The sequence below is a fragment of the Electrophorus electricus genome, chromosome 18 (genome assembly GCF_013358815.1).
Source record: "Electrophorus electricus isolate fEleEle1 chromosome 18, fEleEle1.pri, whole genome shotgun sequence".
In the NCBI taxonomy this organism is placed as follows: Eukaryota; Metazoa; Chordata; class Actinopteri; order Gymnotiformes; family Gymnotidae; genus Electrophorus; species Electrophorus electricus.
In genome coordinates, this window is record NC_049552.1 from 13,369,343 (window position 1) to 13,386,658 (window position 17,316).

The 17,316-nt window shown below is 47.2% G+C and overlaps 2 protein-coding genes across 2 annotated transcripts; both read left to right on the forward strand.

Moving 5' to 3' along the window:
* The first annotated feature begins 1,489 nt into the window (after positions 1–1,489).
* Positions 1,490–1,874, forward strand: rbp2b (retinol binding protein 2b, cellular). The gene is given in 4 exon segments (XM_035536477.1): positions 1,490–1,543; positions 1,545–1,569; positions 1,655–1,768; positions 1,771–1,874. Coding segments are annotated over 4 exon segments (297 nt in total).
* Positions 1,875–2,589: 715 nt separating this feature from the next.
* Positions 2,590–10,998, forward strand: copb2 (COPI coat complex subunit beta 2). The gene is made up of 22 exons (XM_027028637.2): positions 2,590–2,743; positions 3,464–3,601; positions 3,697–3,783; positions 3,942–4,068; positions 4,221–4,369; positions 4,524–4,670; positions 4,792–4,891; positions 5,245–5,387; positions 5,603–5,802; positions 6,259–6,369; positions 6,553–6,641; positions 6,774–6,880; positions 7,564–7,707; positions 7,952–8,082; positions 8,184–8,391; positions 8,557–8,667; positions 8,859–9,073; positions 9,302–9,394; positions 9,622–9,805; positions 10,048–10,122; positions 10,242–10,400; positions 10,584–10,998. The coding sequence occupies exons 1-22, from the start codon at positions 2,741–2,743 to the stop codon at positions 10,677–10,679; spliced, it is 2,817 nt and encodes a 938-aa protein (XP_026884438.2). The 5' UTR covers positions 2,590–2,740; the 3' UTR covers positions 10,680–10,998.
* Positions 10,999–17,316: the final 6,318 nt, after the last annotated feature.

Here is a 17,316-nt window from a genome sequence, read left to right on the forward strand (position 1 = left end):
GGTGGTGTGTCTCAAAGTGACATCCACATGAAGGCCAGGACCCAAGGTTTCCCAGCAGAGCTGCACACTGCCTTAGCCGGCTTGCCATCTTCCCATAATGTATCCTGGTCTGCTCCATGGCCTGGAATTGGTGCTCACATGTCTATTGTAGACACATTCTACAATGGTGTAAAAGGGTCTTCATCATTGCATGTGTATATATTTGGACTGTTGGAGGAAACCAGAGACCCCAGAGGAAACCCCCACCCAGATAGGGACTGGAACCCAAGACTCTAGTGCTGAGAGGCAACCACGCTAACATCTCATGAGATATCCTATTGTGGAGATGCCCAGTTGTCTAGCCATCAGAATTTGGCCCTTGTCAAAGTCTCTCATGTCCATACGCCCGCCCACTTTTTCTGATTACGACACATCGACTTCAAGAACTGACTGTTCACATGCTGCCTAATATGTCAAACCCCATGGCAGGTGCCATAGCAACAAGATAATCAATGTTATTGACTTCAGTGCCCTCACTTTCAGGGAGACACTCTCCCTATAGTCCCTTTCTCCACAGTGGAATCCAAGCTAGTGAGAGTTTTATTGCTAAAATTTTGAACAATGTTTTTATCAAGGCTGAGAGAGGTAGCAATTTTCCTGACAGCGTTTACAGGAGGGCGGGCCGCATATAGGGATGCGGCAAAACTCAAACAACTGGGCTATCAACCAATTAGATGGTTTAAACTTGATCTGATTACATTCTGCACGCCTGCAGCTGTTGGCTGGAGTCTTGGTGTTGCCACCTTTGCAAATAACTTGTCATTCCTCAGGTAGTCAGGCACACAGATTTTGAGTTTAGTTTATTTGTCTTGGAGTTTTTCTCCTCATCTGTTTTTTGTTTACCATTAGCTGGTTTGTAGTCATCGGCAAGGATTCGCACATTAAGGTCACTTCTGGATAATCTCTCCGGTTCACTGACAAAGCTCTCTGAAGTTGGTCAGATGGTTCATTCTGGTTGTCATCACTAGTTAATGAAATAATCTCCTTTATTTTGACTGGGTGAAATACTTTTTGGGGGCAGGAGTCACCCGACGTGATTCATGTCATACCAAAAAGACAAAAAAAAAATTATGAGACAGAAATAAAGAACACAAAAAATAGGAAAGAGAAAAAGATCACTTAAAATGGATATTTATTTATAAATTTCACTGTTTTATAATATTTGTATGTGTCCTTATTTTTTACATATGATTTCCATATGATTTCTGGACATTTTACAATGCTTTTAATCTTTGTAATAAAAACAGAATAACGTGTCTGTGTGTGTGTGTGTGTGTGTGTCTGTGTGTGTGTGTGTGTGTGTGTGTGTACTGTCTGTGTAGGTGGAGTTTAGGCAGGGGGTCTCGTTTTGGCCCTTTTCCCATTGCCCTGTGATCTTATCAGCAGCACTCCTGCCGCCTGCTCTTCTAATGCCGTGACCCTGCCCAGAGTTCATCGCTCGGCGCCCGCCATGCCTGTGGATTTCAGTGGGAGATGGCTGCTGGAGTCGAACGAGAACCTGGAACCTGGACGAATACATGAAAGCACTGAGTAAGCCCAAAAGAGCTCCAGGTCCGTTGTTTCCCACCCAAGTCGGTACGCGTTAGCGTTATTGTGACCACGTTCCCTTTCACAGATATCGATTTCGCCACACGCAAGGTTGCCATGCGCCTCTCTCCAGCCAAGGTCTTTTTCCAGGAGGGAGACCGGTTTGTGATTGAGACCTTCAGCGCCTTCAGGAATTACGAGGCCTGTGTCAGCAGACAGTGCTCACCTGGGAGGGCGATACACTGATGTGCAGGCAAGGGGGCGATAAGGCTAACCATGGATGGAAACATTTATTCAGCATTATCTAGAGAAGGTACACTTAGTGAGATGTCCATTACCTTCCATGAAGATACCTGTGGCTACATTAAATCTATGTAAATAGACATGTGTTTAGCCTCCATCTTACTTTTGTTGTGAAGATTATTTTCTGTTCTGCACAAAAATCCTCATTAATTTTGAGTTATTTTAACAAGACCAGTTTTAGTTTATAACCAAGTGACATTGATGTTTTTTTACATTTATCTGCTGCTTGTATCCAAAGCAACTTACAATTATGACTCAGTACAATTTAAGCAATTTAGGGCTAAGGATCTTGCTCAGGGGCCCCACAGTGGCAACTCGGCAGTGGTGGGGCTTGAACCACCACTGCATTTTACATTTCTTATGAGGACTAAAGAAACCACTTAAAGCTTTGCACTTTATGCCTTTGCACTACACGTTTATTATTCCCACTGTACACCATTCAATATTTGGAATAAACAGTCTGCATAAAGGCAGGCACAGATGTGCATACGTAATGTCAAAGCGCCGACGTTTCAGAATACCGGTAATGTCTGCATAACGCAAGACTACTCCAAACAACAAACACAACGATCAGCTGTTTCATGTGGATTTGTTACATTTTGTGCCTCATCCAGTATGATCGTGTCTGCATTATTCTGACGAGCAAACTGAGACGTGTTTCACTTTCACAAGTGGCGTCCGGTCGAGGCACGTGTCTCGCAACGACTTCCCCCTCCGTGGCACGTCACCGCTTCCACAAACACGTCTCGGGAAGTTCCACGTCACTCGTGTCCGTGTGAGCCTCTGCAGCGAAGACGAGAATCTCGACACGTCGGAGGGTTTAGATCGGCAGAGTTACGGCTGAAGAGAGCAGAGCAACGCCAAAGAGAACATGGTGGGTGCAGCGCAGCGGGTTTCTGCTGTTGCAACTGTGCAGAGGGCTCGAGGTCTGCCGGCGGGCGGGCTGGCTCGCGCTGGAGGCCACGTAATGCTAGCCGGCTAGGCTAAGCGACGGCGGCTGGCTAGCTATTATGTTATGTTATATTATATTATATCCCCAGTTCACTGTATTGGTTTTTGGCTGTTAGATGGAATTTCTGCTTCTCTGTCTTCAACAAACGCCTTGTAGCGGTGCGTCAGCCGTGTGTTACCTGACACGTCTCTCGGGATTCGCCGTCATTGCGCTAACGTTAGCTAGCCTAGCTAGCCAGCCTCAACCGCTCATTTGTCGACGTCGTCATGTAAAACCAGTGCCGTTCTCAGTATACAAATGATAAGCTTTTATTTGTGAGCGTTTCTGAGCTCTTAAGCTATCTAAGACACGTTAACTGCTGCGTGTAGCACCCTGATAACCAGCGTTAGCTTGTTAGCTAGCTAGCTAGCTAGCCTAAGTAGCTAGGTGTTTAGTATAATTATCAGTACTTTTACAACTTTTGTTGCGTCTCGTTTTATGCTCAAACTCGCTCAAAGTGTGTCGGTGTGGTTAGCGAGTTTGGTGTATGACTCTAGTGTAGCCCTGCTGTCTTTGAAACGACTGCCTCAGTAACTCGCTCTTCCAATAGTACAGTGGCCGCTCGTCTCCGTGCTGTGTTTCACTCAAACTTCTCCTCCGCAGCCTCTCCGGCTGGACATCAAGCGCAAGCTCACGGCTCGGTCCGACCGCGTCAAAAGCGTGGACCTCCACCCCACCGAGCCGTGGATGCTGGCCAGCCTGTACAACGGCAGCGTGTGTGTGTGGAACCACGAGTCGCAGGTGAGTGTCCGCAGTCGTCCCTCTGCGATGTGGGACCCAAAGCGCGGTGCGTGTGACGAGTGTTTCACGGTGTTTTTAACACGCTCGCCTTGCAGACTTTGGTGAAGACGTTTGAAGTGTGTGACCTGCCGGTAAGGGCTTCGAAGTTTGTTGCCAGAAAAAACTGGGTGATAACCGGAGCAGTAAGTATCAGCCTGAACTGTCACTTTCAAATATTAAACCTGTTTCAAGCTGACGTCGGTGCATCCCAGCCAATAGCGTACCAATAACCCACCAGTTTGCGGTGACTGTCGTTCTCGTAGCAGATCAGTAATACAGTGTCTTCCCACCTGTGTTGTAGGATGACATGCAGATCCGTGTTTTCAACTACAACACGTTGGAGCGGGTGCACATGTTTGAGGCACACTCGGACTACATCCGCTGCATAGCAGTGCATCCCACTCAGCCGTACGTCCTCACCAGTAGCGGTACGTTCCGCACGGGGTCGGTCAGTTAGCTGCGTTTCCAACCCTATAAAAAGCGCAAGTTGTAGAAGTCGCTGGGTGTTTTATGAATGTCTTCTGTGTGATTTTGTGTGACAGAATTTGCTAAACACCTTCGTGTATTTGTGTGTGTTCAGATGACATGCTCATTAAACTCTGGGACTGGGAGAAGAAGTGGTCATGCAGTCAGGTGTTTGAGGGCCACACACACTACGTCATGCAGATCGTCATCAACCCCAAAGACAACAACCAGTTTGCCAGTGCGTCACTGGACAGAACCATCAAGGTATTTGGGCAGCGAGTCTGCCGTCAGACACTTAGAAGATATGGTTCATTATGTACGGCAGACGTCACTAATGGATACTTGAGCATGGGGTGGGAGTTTAAGTTGGTTATGCTGGTTACGCAAGCGACTCATTTGTTTATTTGTGGTGTTCCAGGTGTGGCAACTGGGCTCGTCGTCCCCCAACTTCACCCTGGAAGGCCACGAGAAAGGGGTTAACTGCATTGATTACTACAGCGGTGGGGATAAGCCCTACCTCATTTCAGGAGCAGACGACAGGTTGGTGAAGATCTGGGACTACCAGGTGAGGACTTCGCCCCTTTGCCGCCTCTCCGGTCGTCCGGTCTGGCTGACGTCGGCTCGCGCGGCCTGCCGCCCTTTCCGTCCTTTTTGGACTCTTAACTCTCCCTGCCGTGTCTCCACAGAATAAGACGTGTGTGCAGACGCTAGAGGGCCACGCCCAGAACGTGTCATGCGTGAGCTTCCACCCTGAGCTGCCCATCATCGTCACGGGGTCCGAGGACGGTGAGTTGCGTGCACCCTCGAGCACCAGAAACGCGAGAGTTGTCGGCAAGCGAGCGAAGTCCTGAAGTGACAGTCGGCGTGCAATCGATCGATACCCGGCTGAGAACTGTTACGGCTTACCGTCTGATCACGGTGCACCAGTCTCACAAGGAGTCAGGCAGAGTTCTGTTCTAGGTCCCTTTTATTATTTACATTCTGCATGATTCCCCAAAGTTCCGTACTTTCCCAGCACGATCCAACCTTCCACCCCTGGGGCACCGACTTGCGCCCCGCCGAGCCTCTCCCGTCCCGGACCGGTAATGAAGGTCCTCGCTCGCTGACCGGTGCCGTCTCCTCTTCTTCCTCCCGCCCAGGCACGGTGCGGATCTGGCACTCCAGCACCTACCGGCTGGAGAGCACGCTGAATTATGGCATGGAGCGCGTGTGGTGCGTGTGCGGCCTGCGCGGCTCAAACAACGTGGCGCTCGGCTACGACGAGGGCAGCATCATCATCAAGGTAACCGCGCGAGCGCCTCCGCCGGGGTGGCGCGATCGCATGGTGCACGCATGGCGTCATACTGGTCGACACGCAAACGGCTGAGAATGCAGTTGTTGTGGCAGAGAATTTATGTGAGATTTCCACGATCTACCTGTTATGAGGAGAATGACCACGAAAGTCACCCAAGGCAGTTAGCAGCAGATCAGGTAACAACGCACGCGTTCCCGTTTTAGCTCGGCCGCGAAGAGCCAGCCATGTCCATGGACACCAATGGGAAGATCATCTGGGCCAAGCACTCGGAGGTGCAGCAGGCCAATCTGAAGGCCATGGGTGAGGCTGAGATCAAGGACGGAGAGAGGCTTCCTCTGGCGGTCAAAGACATGGGCAGTTGCGAGATCTACCCTCAGACCATTCAGCACAACCCCAACGGACGGTTAGTCCAGACTTTTTTTTTTTTTAAATAATAGGTAGGCAGATCAAACCCATCATCACCAAATTTGAAATTTCAGTGACTCCCTAATCTAATTGGTCTAGAAATATATCAAATGTGAAAAGTGTATTTTTTATGGTTTGCTAATTAATTCCGTGTCGGCTGCTGAGATTCTGTCGTTATTAAATCACATCGTTCTGAGAGAGTGCGTGGAGCGTTTTTCGAGACGCCGGCATTGGCGAGTGTGTCTGATTCAGCTCAAATCAGTCTGGCAAGCGCACTTGCGTGCAAAACGAGAACCGCACACACACTTGGCGCGTGCTGAAAGTACCATTCCAAGCCAATGTTTGAGCTGCCGCTCGGGACCTGTCGATGATTCCGTGACCGAATACGTCCGCGTGAGCTGTGTCTGTGTGACTGCCTGCTCCGTGTCTCTGGGGCGTGTCTCGACGGGTCTAGGTTTGTGGTGGTGTGCGGAGACGGCGAGTACATCATCTACACGGCCATGGCTCTGAGGAACAAGAGCTTCGGCTCGGCCCAGGAGTTCGTCTGGGCCCATGACTCCTCCGAGTAAGTGCCCTTCCTCCTCGTCTACCTCGCCTTCCGTAACTGATAGACCAGCGCCTGCTAGTGCTAGTGCACTTTACAGAGGAATGTTAGATAAACATGCCGTGTTTTCTGTTGGTGTTGCTACGGTTCTGGTCCGGTTAAGTTTGGTCATTCGAGTGTTAAACCTATGCGTTTTGGGCACAGGTATGCCATCCGAGAAAGTAACAGCGTGGTTAAGATTTTCAAAAACTTCAAGGAGAAGAAGTCCTTCAAGCCAGACTTTGGAGCGGAAGGTAATCATTTTTTCTTTGCTGTATCTTTCCAGAGTGACTTTCTGTCCAAGTGGAAACAGTCCAAGGATTCGGGTTAATTGTAAATAGACGCTCATGCAGGGGTGGGTGTGTGCGTGTGTGTTTTGGGTTCAGGTATCTACGGCGGGTTCCTGCTGGGTGTCCGCTCTGTGAACGGCTTGGCCTTCTACGACTGGGAGAACACGGAGCTGATCCGCCGCATCGAGATTCAACCCAAACACGTAAATATTACCGCCCCCTTGCCTCGGATGCTCCCCCCCCCCCAAAAAAATCAGTTTCCAGCGAGGGAGACGTGGAGTGTTGTCCATAGGGCTGTGCCCCCAACGAGCCGTAGTTGGGAGGTGCCCGAGAAAGCCGCACTCGTTAACCCGGATGGATGGCAGGTGCACTGCAGCCTGCAGAGCCTCTCCCTGGACTGGAGGCCACTCTGCTTTTGCTCGGTTGGAATTTGCAGGATCTTAGGATTTGGTGGGGGTTAATAAACGGCGATGGCAACAGGAATGCAGCGCGCCGTATTTAAATAAAAGCGATTCCTGTGCCAGGAGGTTCCGTTAGGGGGCGGGAAAGGTGAACCCCGGATATGAAATGAGCACTGGGTCTGTTTCTGTAGTGCGGTTTATAGGTGTGGACTGTGGTGGGGATAATCAACAGAAAACAAACATTTAAAGAAAACATTCATTGCTTAAAGGTCAGTAGAATAAACTGATTTCCACAGAGCGGGTTGACTGCAGAGAGTAAGTAAGCGAATCGACTGGTTGGATTCTGATCCAGTTAATGGTATGAGCAAAACCCCAGTTTGCATGTTAACAGGTTCCTAAACCTGTGTGTGTGTGTGTGTGTGTGTGTGTGTGTGTGTGTGTGTGTGTGTGTGTGTGTGTGTGTGTGTGTGTGTGTGTGTGTTCAGATCTTCTGGTCTGACTCCGGAGAGCTGGTGTGTATCGCCACGGAGGAGTCCTTCTTCATCCTCCGCTACCTGGCCGAGAAAGTGGCCGCATCACAAGAGTCCAACGAGGGCGTGACGGAGGATGGCATAGAGGACGCCTTCGAGGTTGGACACGTGCCGCGACCTTGGATTATTACCCAATGGCGGCATTGGTTTATTATTTATGTCTTTGTTACTTTCCAATTAATTAAATTCAAAAGGTTATAAATGGGTTGTTTTGCCTAAGATCAGTCATGTTGTTGTTGTTTCTTTTTCAAACAGGTTTTGTTGTGGACTGTGTAGCATGGTCATATAGTTGCCAGCCATGCTAGCACATCGCAGCTGCTGACAGCTGTGTGTGTTTGTGTAGGTCCAAGGGGAGATACAGGAGATTGTAAAGACTGGCTTGTGGGTGGGTGATTGCTTCATCTACACCAGCTCTGTCAACAGACTAAACTATTACGTCGGAGGAGAAATCGTCACCATCGCTCATCTGGACAGGTGCAGTTCCACATGTTTCATTGAATTGTCTTAAGACTGATGGGGCCATTTTATTTCAACTGGTCTCAGATCAGCCCCTGACCGTGAGCTGGTCTCCACAGGACCATGTACCTGCTGGGCTACATTCCAAAGGACGATCGTCTGTACCTGGGAGACAAAGAGCTGAACATCGTCAGTTACTCGCTCCTGGTATCAGTGCTGGAGTACCAGACGGCCGTCATGCGCCGAGACTTCGGAATGGCTGACAAGGTTCTCCCCACCATCCCGAAGGAGCAGAGGACCAGGGTGGCCCACTTCCTGGAGAAGCAGGTAGTACTTCCTCCATGTGAGGGAACGCGGATGTGATGTCGTCATCTACTGCTGTAGCACGTTTGACTTGTACATCATTGGAGCCAAAGTTATTTATTGATTGATTTGATTTTTTTATTTTGTATTTTTTTAAACAAAAGAGTGAGAATTGTGTTTTGTCCACAGGGCTTCAAACAGCAAGCTCTGGCCGTGTCCACTGACCCTGAGCACAGGTTCGAGCTCGCGCTGCAGTTGGGGGAACTGAAGATCGCCTACCAGCTGGCTGTGGAAGCAGAGGTGAGACACGTGCGGCGTGATGCGCGGACCAGTTGTTAAGCTCTTTTACTTGAGTGCCACTCGCTTTGGATGGCAGTATGTTCCGGGGGGTTAAGTAGTGTCTTGGGTTAAATGGCTTCAGTTTCTGCTGCAGGACTGTAGCCCCACCTCCTCCCCCCCAAGGCTGACGCTTCACTCCCTCCTCTCTGCAGTCAGAGCAGAAGTGGAAGCAGCTGGCCGAGCTGGCCATCAGCAAGTGCCAGTTCGGGCTGGCGCAGGAGTGCCTGCACCACGCCCAGGACTACGGCGGCCTGTTGCTGCTGGCGACCGCCTCCGGCAACGTCACCATGGTGAGCAAGCTGGCGGAGGGCGCCGAGCGTGACGGCAAGAACAACGTGGCCTTCATGACTTACTTCCTGCAGGGCAAGTGAGTGTATCAGGATTCGCTGCGGTGTCCGCCTAAAGTGGGTTGTTTGTTTGCTTGTTTGTTTGTTGTTGTTTTTTTCTTTCTCCCCTCCCTTTTCCTCCCACGTCACAAGGACTGAAGTCATGAACTGAATTTTACCTGTACACTTATCGGGTCATGCAGTGCGGCCCGTGCTGTTTGACTTCCGTGATCACGGACGGAGGTTTGTGCTGCCGTCTTGTCCTGCAGGCTGGACCAGTGCCTGGAGCTGCTGATCCGGACCAACCGCCTGCCCGAGGCAGCGTTCCTCGCCCGGACCTACCTCCCCAGCCAGGTGTCCAGGTGCGTCCTGTCCACCTACTGCCATGGCTGCTGTCCTCTGTCCTCACAGTGGTTGACACGTGGATGAGCAGGAATCCTGCTCCTGATGTATTTGCTGTGTGTGTGTGTATACTAAATGTTCCCCTGATGCATTTCAGGTTTAGTGTGACAATATTTAGGTTCCGCAATATGAAGATTAAAGGAGAAGATCTCTATATATATAGGTGGTGTGTGTGTGTGTGTAACAGAGTGGTAAAGCTGTGGAGAGAGAGCTTGTCTAAAGTGAACCAGAAGGCCGCTGAGTCACTGGCTGACCCGACCGAGTACGAGAACCTGTTCCCAGGCCTGAAGGAGTCCTTCGTTGCCGAGCAGTACCTCCGCCAGACGTGTCTGGGCAAGAGCCGGCCCGCCACCGACTACCCCCTCGTCACCGTGAGTGCCGCTCCGTGCCGCACTCTTCCTTCCTGTCTCATGTCCACACCCCAATGTTTCAGTGTGGTGTACTGGGACCGAGACGGTCACTCAGCAAGGGGTGTTGCACACACGCCCAGACACAGAATACACATATGCCCGTACGCACGCTTACACATACGCCCATCTTGTAGTGGAAGCTTCTGTACGCTGTAGAGCGAGTCCGGCGTTCACTGCTGTCCGTCTGGCTCTGTGTGTTGCAGCCCAACGAGGAGCGTGTTGTGTTGGAGGAGGCCAGTGGGTACCAGCCCCACGGCGTGTTCCCCAGCCCCGCACAGGTACCACGGTCAAGTCACTTCATCTTAACGCTCATTTAGTCGTAGGTAGCAGTTTAACCCCAGCCTATCTCTCCCCGGTCATTTGTGGCTGCATTTGGGTGCGTGCGTGCGCATGGCAGACCACCGGCCCCGACGAGGATGCGGACATGGATCCCGCCATCTCTGCCCTGGTCCGGATTGTTGCCTCGTCTTCTGCTGCCAGTGCAGCTGCCTCACACCCTGAACACACCAAGGACACGGAGAAGCCCGGCACGCCAGACAGTGACCTAAAGGAAAAGGTACCGGAGAATCCGACTTGCGCTGCCCTCGGACACGTAGTCCAGTTAAATCCCAGAGACACTTAGACGATCTAAGAACCCCATTTCACTGATGTCTCTTATTAATAAGTTCTAGTTTAGTTGTAGCAGTCAGTAGAGGGTCAGATGAGGTTTGTCTTACGCTGCCTCCGTTTGTCCTTTTAGACTCTGGAGGAACTGGAGGATGACTTGGACAACCTGGAGCTCGACGACATCGACACCACAGACGTCAACCTGGACGACGACTTCCTGGACGACTGAAGGCCGAACCCTACAGTACAAACTATAATTTAAGAGACCAAGGCCTTTGTCTTCTCTGCTCCGTCGCCGTCTGTCTTGCCGGTCCTCCAGAGCTGCAGCCTCGCAGCAGGAACGTGTGTCCAGTGTGCGCCCAGGTGAAGAAGACTGGACACGTGCCACCTGATACACGGAGACCTGCGTGTGTCTTCTCGAGTTTTTGTATGTGACGCAGGACCTTTAAAATCTTTTTTTCTTGCTTTTCCTAGACATCAAAGTGTATATTTTACCTTCAGTCCCAATTAATCTAGTTACTCATAATAAACCACCATCAATCTCCACATCTGCTTTTCTCACATGTTTGTCTGTGGTGAGCCTTATACGTTACAGTAAGTCTGTGCATGTTTCTACAACTATGCTCACTTTTGAGTCCAAAAAAACCCCCCCAGCCTCTATGATTTTAACTTTATCATAGTCTGCGACGTGTATAAACAGGTTCCCTTAACAGCTCCTAAGATTTTAATCTGGGACGTCTGTTTTTTAAAATAAAAATAGAATAAAAATTTTAGAATAAAAAATGTTATTCCTCATTGCAACATTACAGTAATGTTCATTAATGCTCCTTTTTCAGTTTCAGATTTTAATACATTTTTTTTTAATGAGTCGTGCATTATTGTAAATACTGATAAACTGGAGAATTTCATGGTTTCTAAATGTCACATTTTTTTCACTCGCACAAAAGAAAAAAACTTTGATTTTTATTGTAGTTATTGCAGTTCTAATGTTTAAATCATGCCATCTTAAGGAGAATTTTTTTTTTGCAAATAAAACTAATTAAAAAGAGTGAGAAGAGAAAACGTGCCACAGAGAGAGGTGGCCTCCAACCACACCTGCAGGCGTTATAGGTGGCCTCCAACCACACCTGCAGGCGTTATAGGTGGCCTCCAACCACACCTGCAGGCGTTATAGGTGGCCTACAGCCAGACTGCCTTTTGGCTTTGGGAAGGTTCACTACGATGTCCACAGTGGGACAGATGCCTTAGATGAAAACGAGTCATATAAGTGATGAGTAAAAAAAGGCTTTTCATATGGTGCAATGTAATATTTATATGAATCAATTTAATTCAAAATAATGCCATATTTAATTTAGCTCAGTTATGTTGAGGCCACAGTTGTGAAGTCCCACATGGCATTTGGACCCATAAAATGCTTGGTAAATTTTACTAAATCTAATTTTTAGTATTTTATTTTTGTCAAGATGTTACAACAATGTATATATTTGCCAAACATCATATGACACATTTTAATAATGACTCCACGCCTGCAAGGCTGCTTCTGAGCTCGCCTGGTTGGCTGTTTGGTTGCTCGTCTTTCTCGTGGCCTTCTGTTGTTTACCAGGGTTTTTAATAAACTTCTGCTTGTCTCTCCTCTCATGCCCCGCGCACTCCAGCACTGTGTCACACACTTAAAAGCAGCATAAATCCCACCCACAATCGAACTAAACAGACAGCCTAATTATGGGATAAATCTTTTATTTTTAAAGATTCGAACTTGGATATCGACACTGAGGGCTCCGCTGTGTTGGCGTGTCAAACAACCGACAGAAACAAGCCCAACTATATATCATTATGTTTATTATAATGAGAGATCTGTTTTTTTTAAGTGATTTTTCTGCATTTCACTGATGCACTGTGCATTAACCACACAGCAGATTTAATATTTTAAGGCCCAATTAAAAGTTTTGGCTTGGTGATTTTGAAGTAATGCCAAAGTAATATAAGCTGAACTTGGCAAAAAAAAAAAAAAAGATTTTATCATTTTAATTATTTTGAATGAAAAAGCACTATGTAATTAGTGTTAGAATACTTAAGTATAAGTAAAATTACTAGGAGTAATAAATTGGAGTAAACAGTATAATTTGCTGCAATATATGGTATTGACAGTTTCACTCTTTTTGTAACACACACACACTACGCATTCCTCAAATGGAAAAACAACCCTCAGCCCAATGGGGTATTGTGTGCTGTGTATTGTGTACTGGTGTATTGTGTATTGTACATTGGTGTATTGTGTATTGGTGCATTGTGCATTTTATATTAATGTATTGTGTATTGGTGCATTATGTATTGCTCTATTTTGAATTGGTGTATTGCGCATTAGTGTATTAGTACATTGTGGATTGGTGTATTGTGGATTGGTGCATTGTGCATTTTGTATTAATGTATTGTGGATTGGTGCATTGTGTATTAGTGTATTGTGGATTGGTGCATTGTGTATTAGTGTATTGTGGATTGGTGTATTGGTGCATTGTGTATTAGTGTATTGTGGATTGGTGTATTGGTGCATTGTGCATTTTGTATTAATGTATTGTGGATTGGTGCATTGTGTATTAGTGTATTGTGGATTGGTGCATTGTGCATTTTGTATTAATGTATTGTGGATTGGTGCATTGTGTATTAGTGTATTGTGGATTGGTGTACTGGTGCATTGTGCATTTTGTATTAATGTATTGTGGATTGGTGCATTGTGTATTAGTGTATTGTGGATTGATGCATTGTGCATTTAGTATTAATGTATTGTGGATTGGTGCATTGTGTATTAGTGTATTGTGGATTGGTGTATTGTGTATTGGTGCATTGTGCATTTTGTATTAGTGTATTGTGGATTGGTGCATTGTGTATTAGTGTATTGTGGATTGGCGCATTGCGTATTAGTGTATTGTGGATTGGTGCATTGTGCATTAGTGTATTGTGGATTGGTGCATTGTGCATTAGTGTATTGTGGATTGGTGCATTGTGTATTAGTGTATTGTGGATTGGTGCATTGTGTATTAGTGTATTGTGGATTGGTGCATTGTGTGTCACAGAGTGGGAACTGTGGAACACTCCAGACTGGGAATGAAAGCCTGATTCAGCAGACAGCAAAGATGATGTAGAAGTGAGTGCCACCAGGCAGCAGCCATCGTATGCGTCATCATCGCCAAAGTGCCCCCGAGAGGCCTTCACTGCACCAGAGGAGCAGCTCTGATTGCTTCACCACCCTGTGGAGCTTCTACGGCGCGTCTGCAGATACTGCCTGACTCCACAAAACTCTTACTGTGCAAAAGTTCACTTAGCAGTTGTACAACCTTTCTGCAAAATGCATCTTTTCAGAAATACCGGGATATTAATATCAAAGCTCATATTCAGGGATGGCCAAATCTAGGCAAATGGACATGTCATTCTGCATAGAAACCAAATAATGCAAAACCAATAATCGAAAAATGAAATTGCTATTCTTAGAGTTTTGTTTTGTTTTCAAATCATCATTTGTGAAGAGATACTGAAATAATTCGCGTTTGTGCTGTTCCCTCTTCACAGGTTGAGCTCAATGATCACCTCTCCACAAGGTGGTGCTAACGTTTCACATGCGCATGGTAAACTAAACACCGCCTAATTACAGAGGAAAAATAATGATTTATCAGTTAAATAAAAAAGCCAATAAGCCAATCTTAATTGGTTTGCCGGTAATAACTACCTTACTGCAACATAGAAAACAGAAAACCTTGAATCAGTCTAATAACTTATTGGTTCTTCTTGGCTACTCGATGTTTTTTGAAATTGTGAGACAATGTCTGACATTCTGAGGCCTTCTCCAGGTCAGGATCACACCTGTCCTCTTTGCGCTGGCTGTTTGAACAGTGCTGTAGATTTAAACTGCTTCCATAGATTCTGCAAAGACTGTGCTCACACTTACTGGGAGCACACGGGGTCGTGCAGTAACATGGAGAACTTCACAGCACGAGCTACAAATGACCAGGTTTTGATGGGCTTGTGTAATATTTCCCCCTTGTTTTCATTTGAATGAAAACAAACGCAGTTTAGCGAAAGAAATATCCAGTGTAATCGTTCATTCTTACAGGCAGAGACGCCTATCTCGACAGGGAGAGTGTAGTCATTTGCTTTTCGTCTGAGGACAGGAATAATAGTGGTAGAACTGCATTTATTAAAAAAAAAAAAATCATTTAGTCTGCTACAACATCCAAAATGACCATGGGCATCATTTCTTTGGATAATGCATCGATTTTGAGCTCTGCCTACCTATCGTCATTGCAAATCCCGACAAAATGAACGTTTTTTTTTTGTCTTGTGTTGGGTGTCTGGAAGACAAATGCTGTCCCTGGAACAATTTCTGTCTAAACCCGTCCTCTGCGGAGCCGGGAGGGCTGGAGGGCCGCATGGCAGTGCCAGCAGAGCACGTGGCGTTGGCGGGTCGGGACGGAACCGGGGCACGTGGCCTGAGAACGGAGCCTGTTCCGCAAGGGACGGTGAAGAGCAGGACGCAGGCTCGCCATTACAGCTGTGTTATAATCAGCAGGCTCTTAACTGTGTGTGTTTTTTTAGATAGAGCGGTCGAGAGGAGAGGAGAGGAGTGTAACTCGGCTTGTGTACATGTCTTCTGGAGGGTCTGTTAGCACAGGTAGGTCTAGGACGGTGGAAATGAACCACCGTCTCGGCTTGTCCTAACACCCAAAAATCTTTTTTTTTTGGATTCCGTCGTAAGTTCCTCTGCCGGAGCTGCGAGCAGAGACACGGTCCCGACACATCCGGAGTCGGCGCCACGGCCCCGGTCTGGCCCGGTGGTCTGACCTGTGCTCCGTCTGCGGCGTGGGTTTGGACAGCCGGTTGGCCCTGGAGGCCCACAGGCGCTCCCACTCGCGGCCTGCGGGAGACGCTACGCCGGCCTGCCCAGAAGACCCACTCGACCAGGATATGTTCCGGGAACACCAGGAAGAGCCAGAGCTCGGCCAGCAACCTGCGGCGGCACGCGCACGTGTCCTGCCACTGCGCCTGGGGTTTCCGGTTGAGTTTGCTGAAGCTACACTGCAGTGAACATGAGTTCATTGTTTTACCGTTATGTAGAATAATTGGATGAATCCGTTATTGTGATAAAAAAAAACCTACTAATGCTTCCAAAATGTATTTATTATTTACAAATTGCAGGGTTTTTTTTGTTTGTTTTTTTCTTTCCAGTTCCTGAACAATCCATCTTGAGTTCTCTACTTAGGACTTTAGTTATGTAAGTGTAGTAACATGTTCCTTCCACAAGATGGCAGCATGATGTAAGTTATATTACTCTGCCCGCTGTTCTTGATGTCAATAACAGTATGAACTTCCAGGCAGGAGCTCTCAGGAATATTTATCTTCCGATTCTTAGATGGCCTTCCAGGTTTTTTCCTAAAGTAAAGCATTAACAGACGAATGTGATGCCATATTGTATGTGATCTGTGTAAAGTTTAGTGTTTCCATGCTGTTTTTTGACTGAGGCTCAGATGTCAGTATCTGTAAGTCCCATTACAGTAGACATTGGTGGTTCTAAACTATTACTCAAAAACATTAGAAGTATGAACTTACTATTTATTATCTGTTCCACATAAATACTAACGCATGTTAAGAAGATTTTTAATTTTCATCACAGCACTTTTAGAGGTTGCCACTTTGAAAAATAGTCTGAAAGCTTGTGTACGCCTAATGCCAGTGAACAAATTTCTGCATGAAATACTTATCATATATTTAATGTTATATTTTCTCAGATGTTGGTTTTTCGTTATATTTAAAGCTCTTATCTTTGATATCAGGAGTTCTGATATTTATGAACGTTTGTGAAAAGCCACCACTGAAGGCTGAGTGACCTTTGGGAAAGGGTGGTGACCTTTGGGATAGGGTGGCGACCTTTAGTATAGAGCGGTGACCTTTGGAATTGAGTGCTGCACTGTATCACGAGGAGATGTCACATGGTCTTATGGGTGTTGTGCTGGTTTACATAATATTCCATGCGAAACATGAACCTCATTCACGTTCCTGTTTAGACCGCAATCTAACACTCTCGTTCCATCAGTTCCCATTGTATTTAATCCATTAGTAAAGAGAGGGCACAGCAGAGACGGATGTGAAGCTTGAACTCAGTATACCACGACCGAAATCAGACATGAATTATTCTTGTTTTGTCTGTTAAGAGAAGATCGTGTTTGCTACTCTGCCATTTGGTTTGACTGCGCATGAGCTCTTTGTTTCGAATGATTAGTTTATTTCTTGGCGCAGTCTTATAATTTCTTGGTGTCAAATTGTTTGGTTAATTTTCTTTAGTTTGGTTTTGTTTGTGTGTGTGTGTGTGTGTGTGTGTGTGTGTGTGTGTGTGTGTGTGTATGTGTGTATGTGTGTGTGTGTGTGTGTGTGTGTGTGTGTGTGTGTGTTTGTGAGTGTGATCACATTTGTTGTACACTGACTGTTTGCAGACTGCGATTCCACTCCAACAGTTTCGGTCCCGGCTGAGCAAACAAACATAGTAAGAAATTCTGAGTCAAGTCAAGCAGAGTCACGCGCAGTCTCCCTGACAACTGTCGCCAGGCAACTATCATTTGTCATTTCTCTCCCTTCAACTCATGTCCTGCTCCTAGCCATCTGCCCTCGGGGTTGAGGCTTCCAGTCTGGGCCCACACCACACCAGCAGCGCAGCCCATCACAGCAAGCGCCGGGCTGCCATGGCAACGTGGGCTCGCTGGATGACGGCCTGCCGGGTGGGAGATGTGACGTTGGTTCAGTCGTCCCAGGCAGAACTGAGCCAATGGAAACGCGCAAACCGTAGACGAAGCCGCGTTCAGAAGTTTCGGAGCGAACCGCCT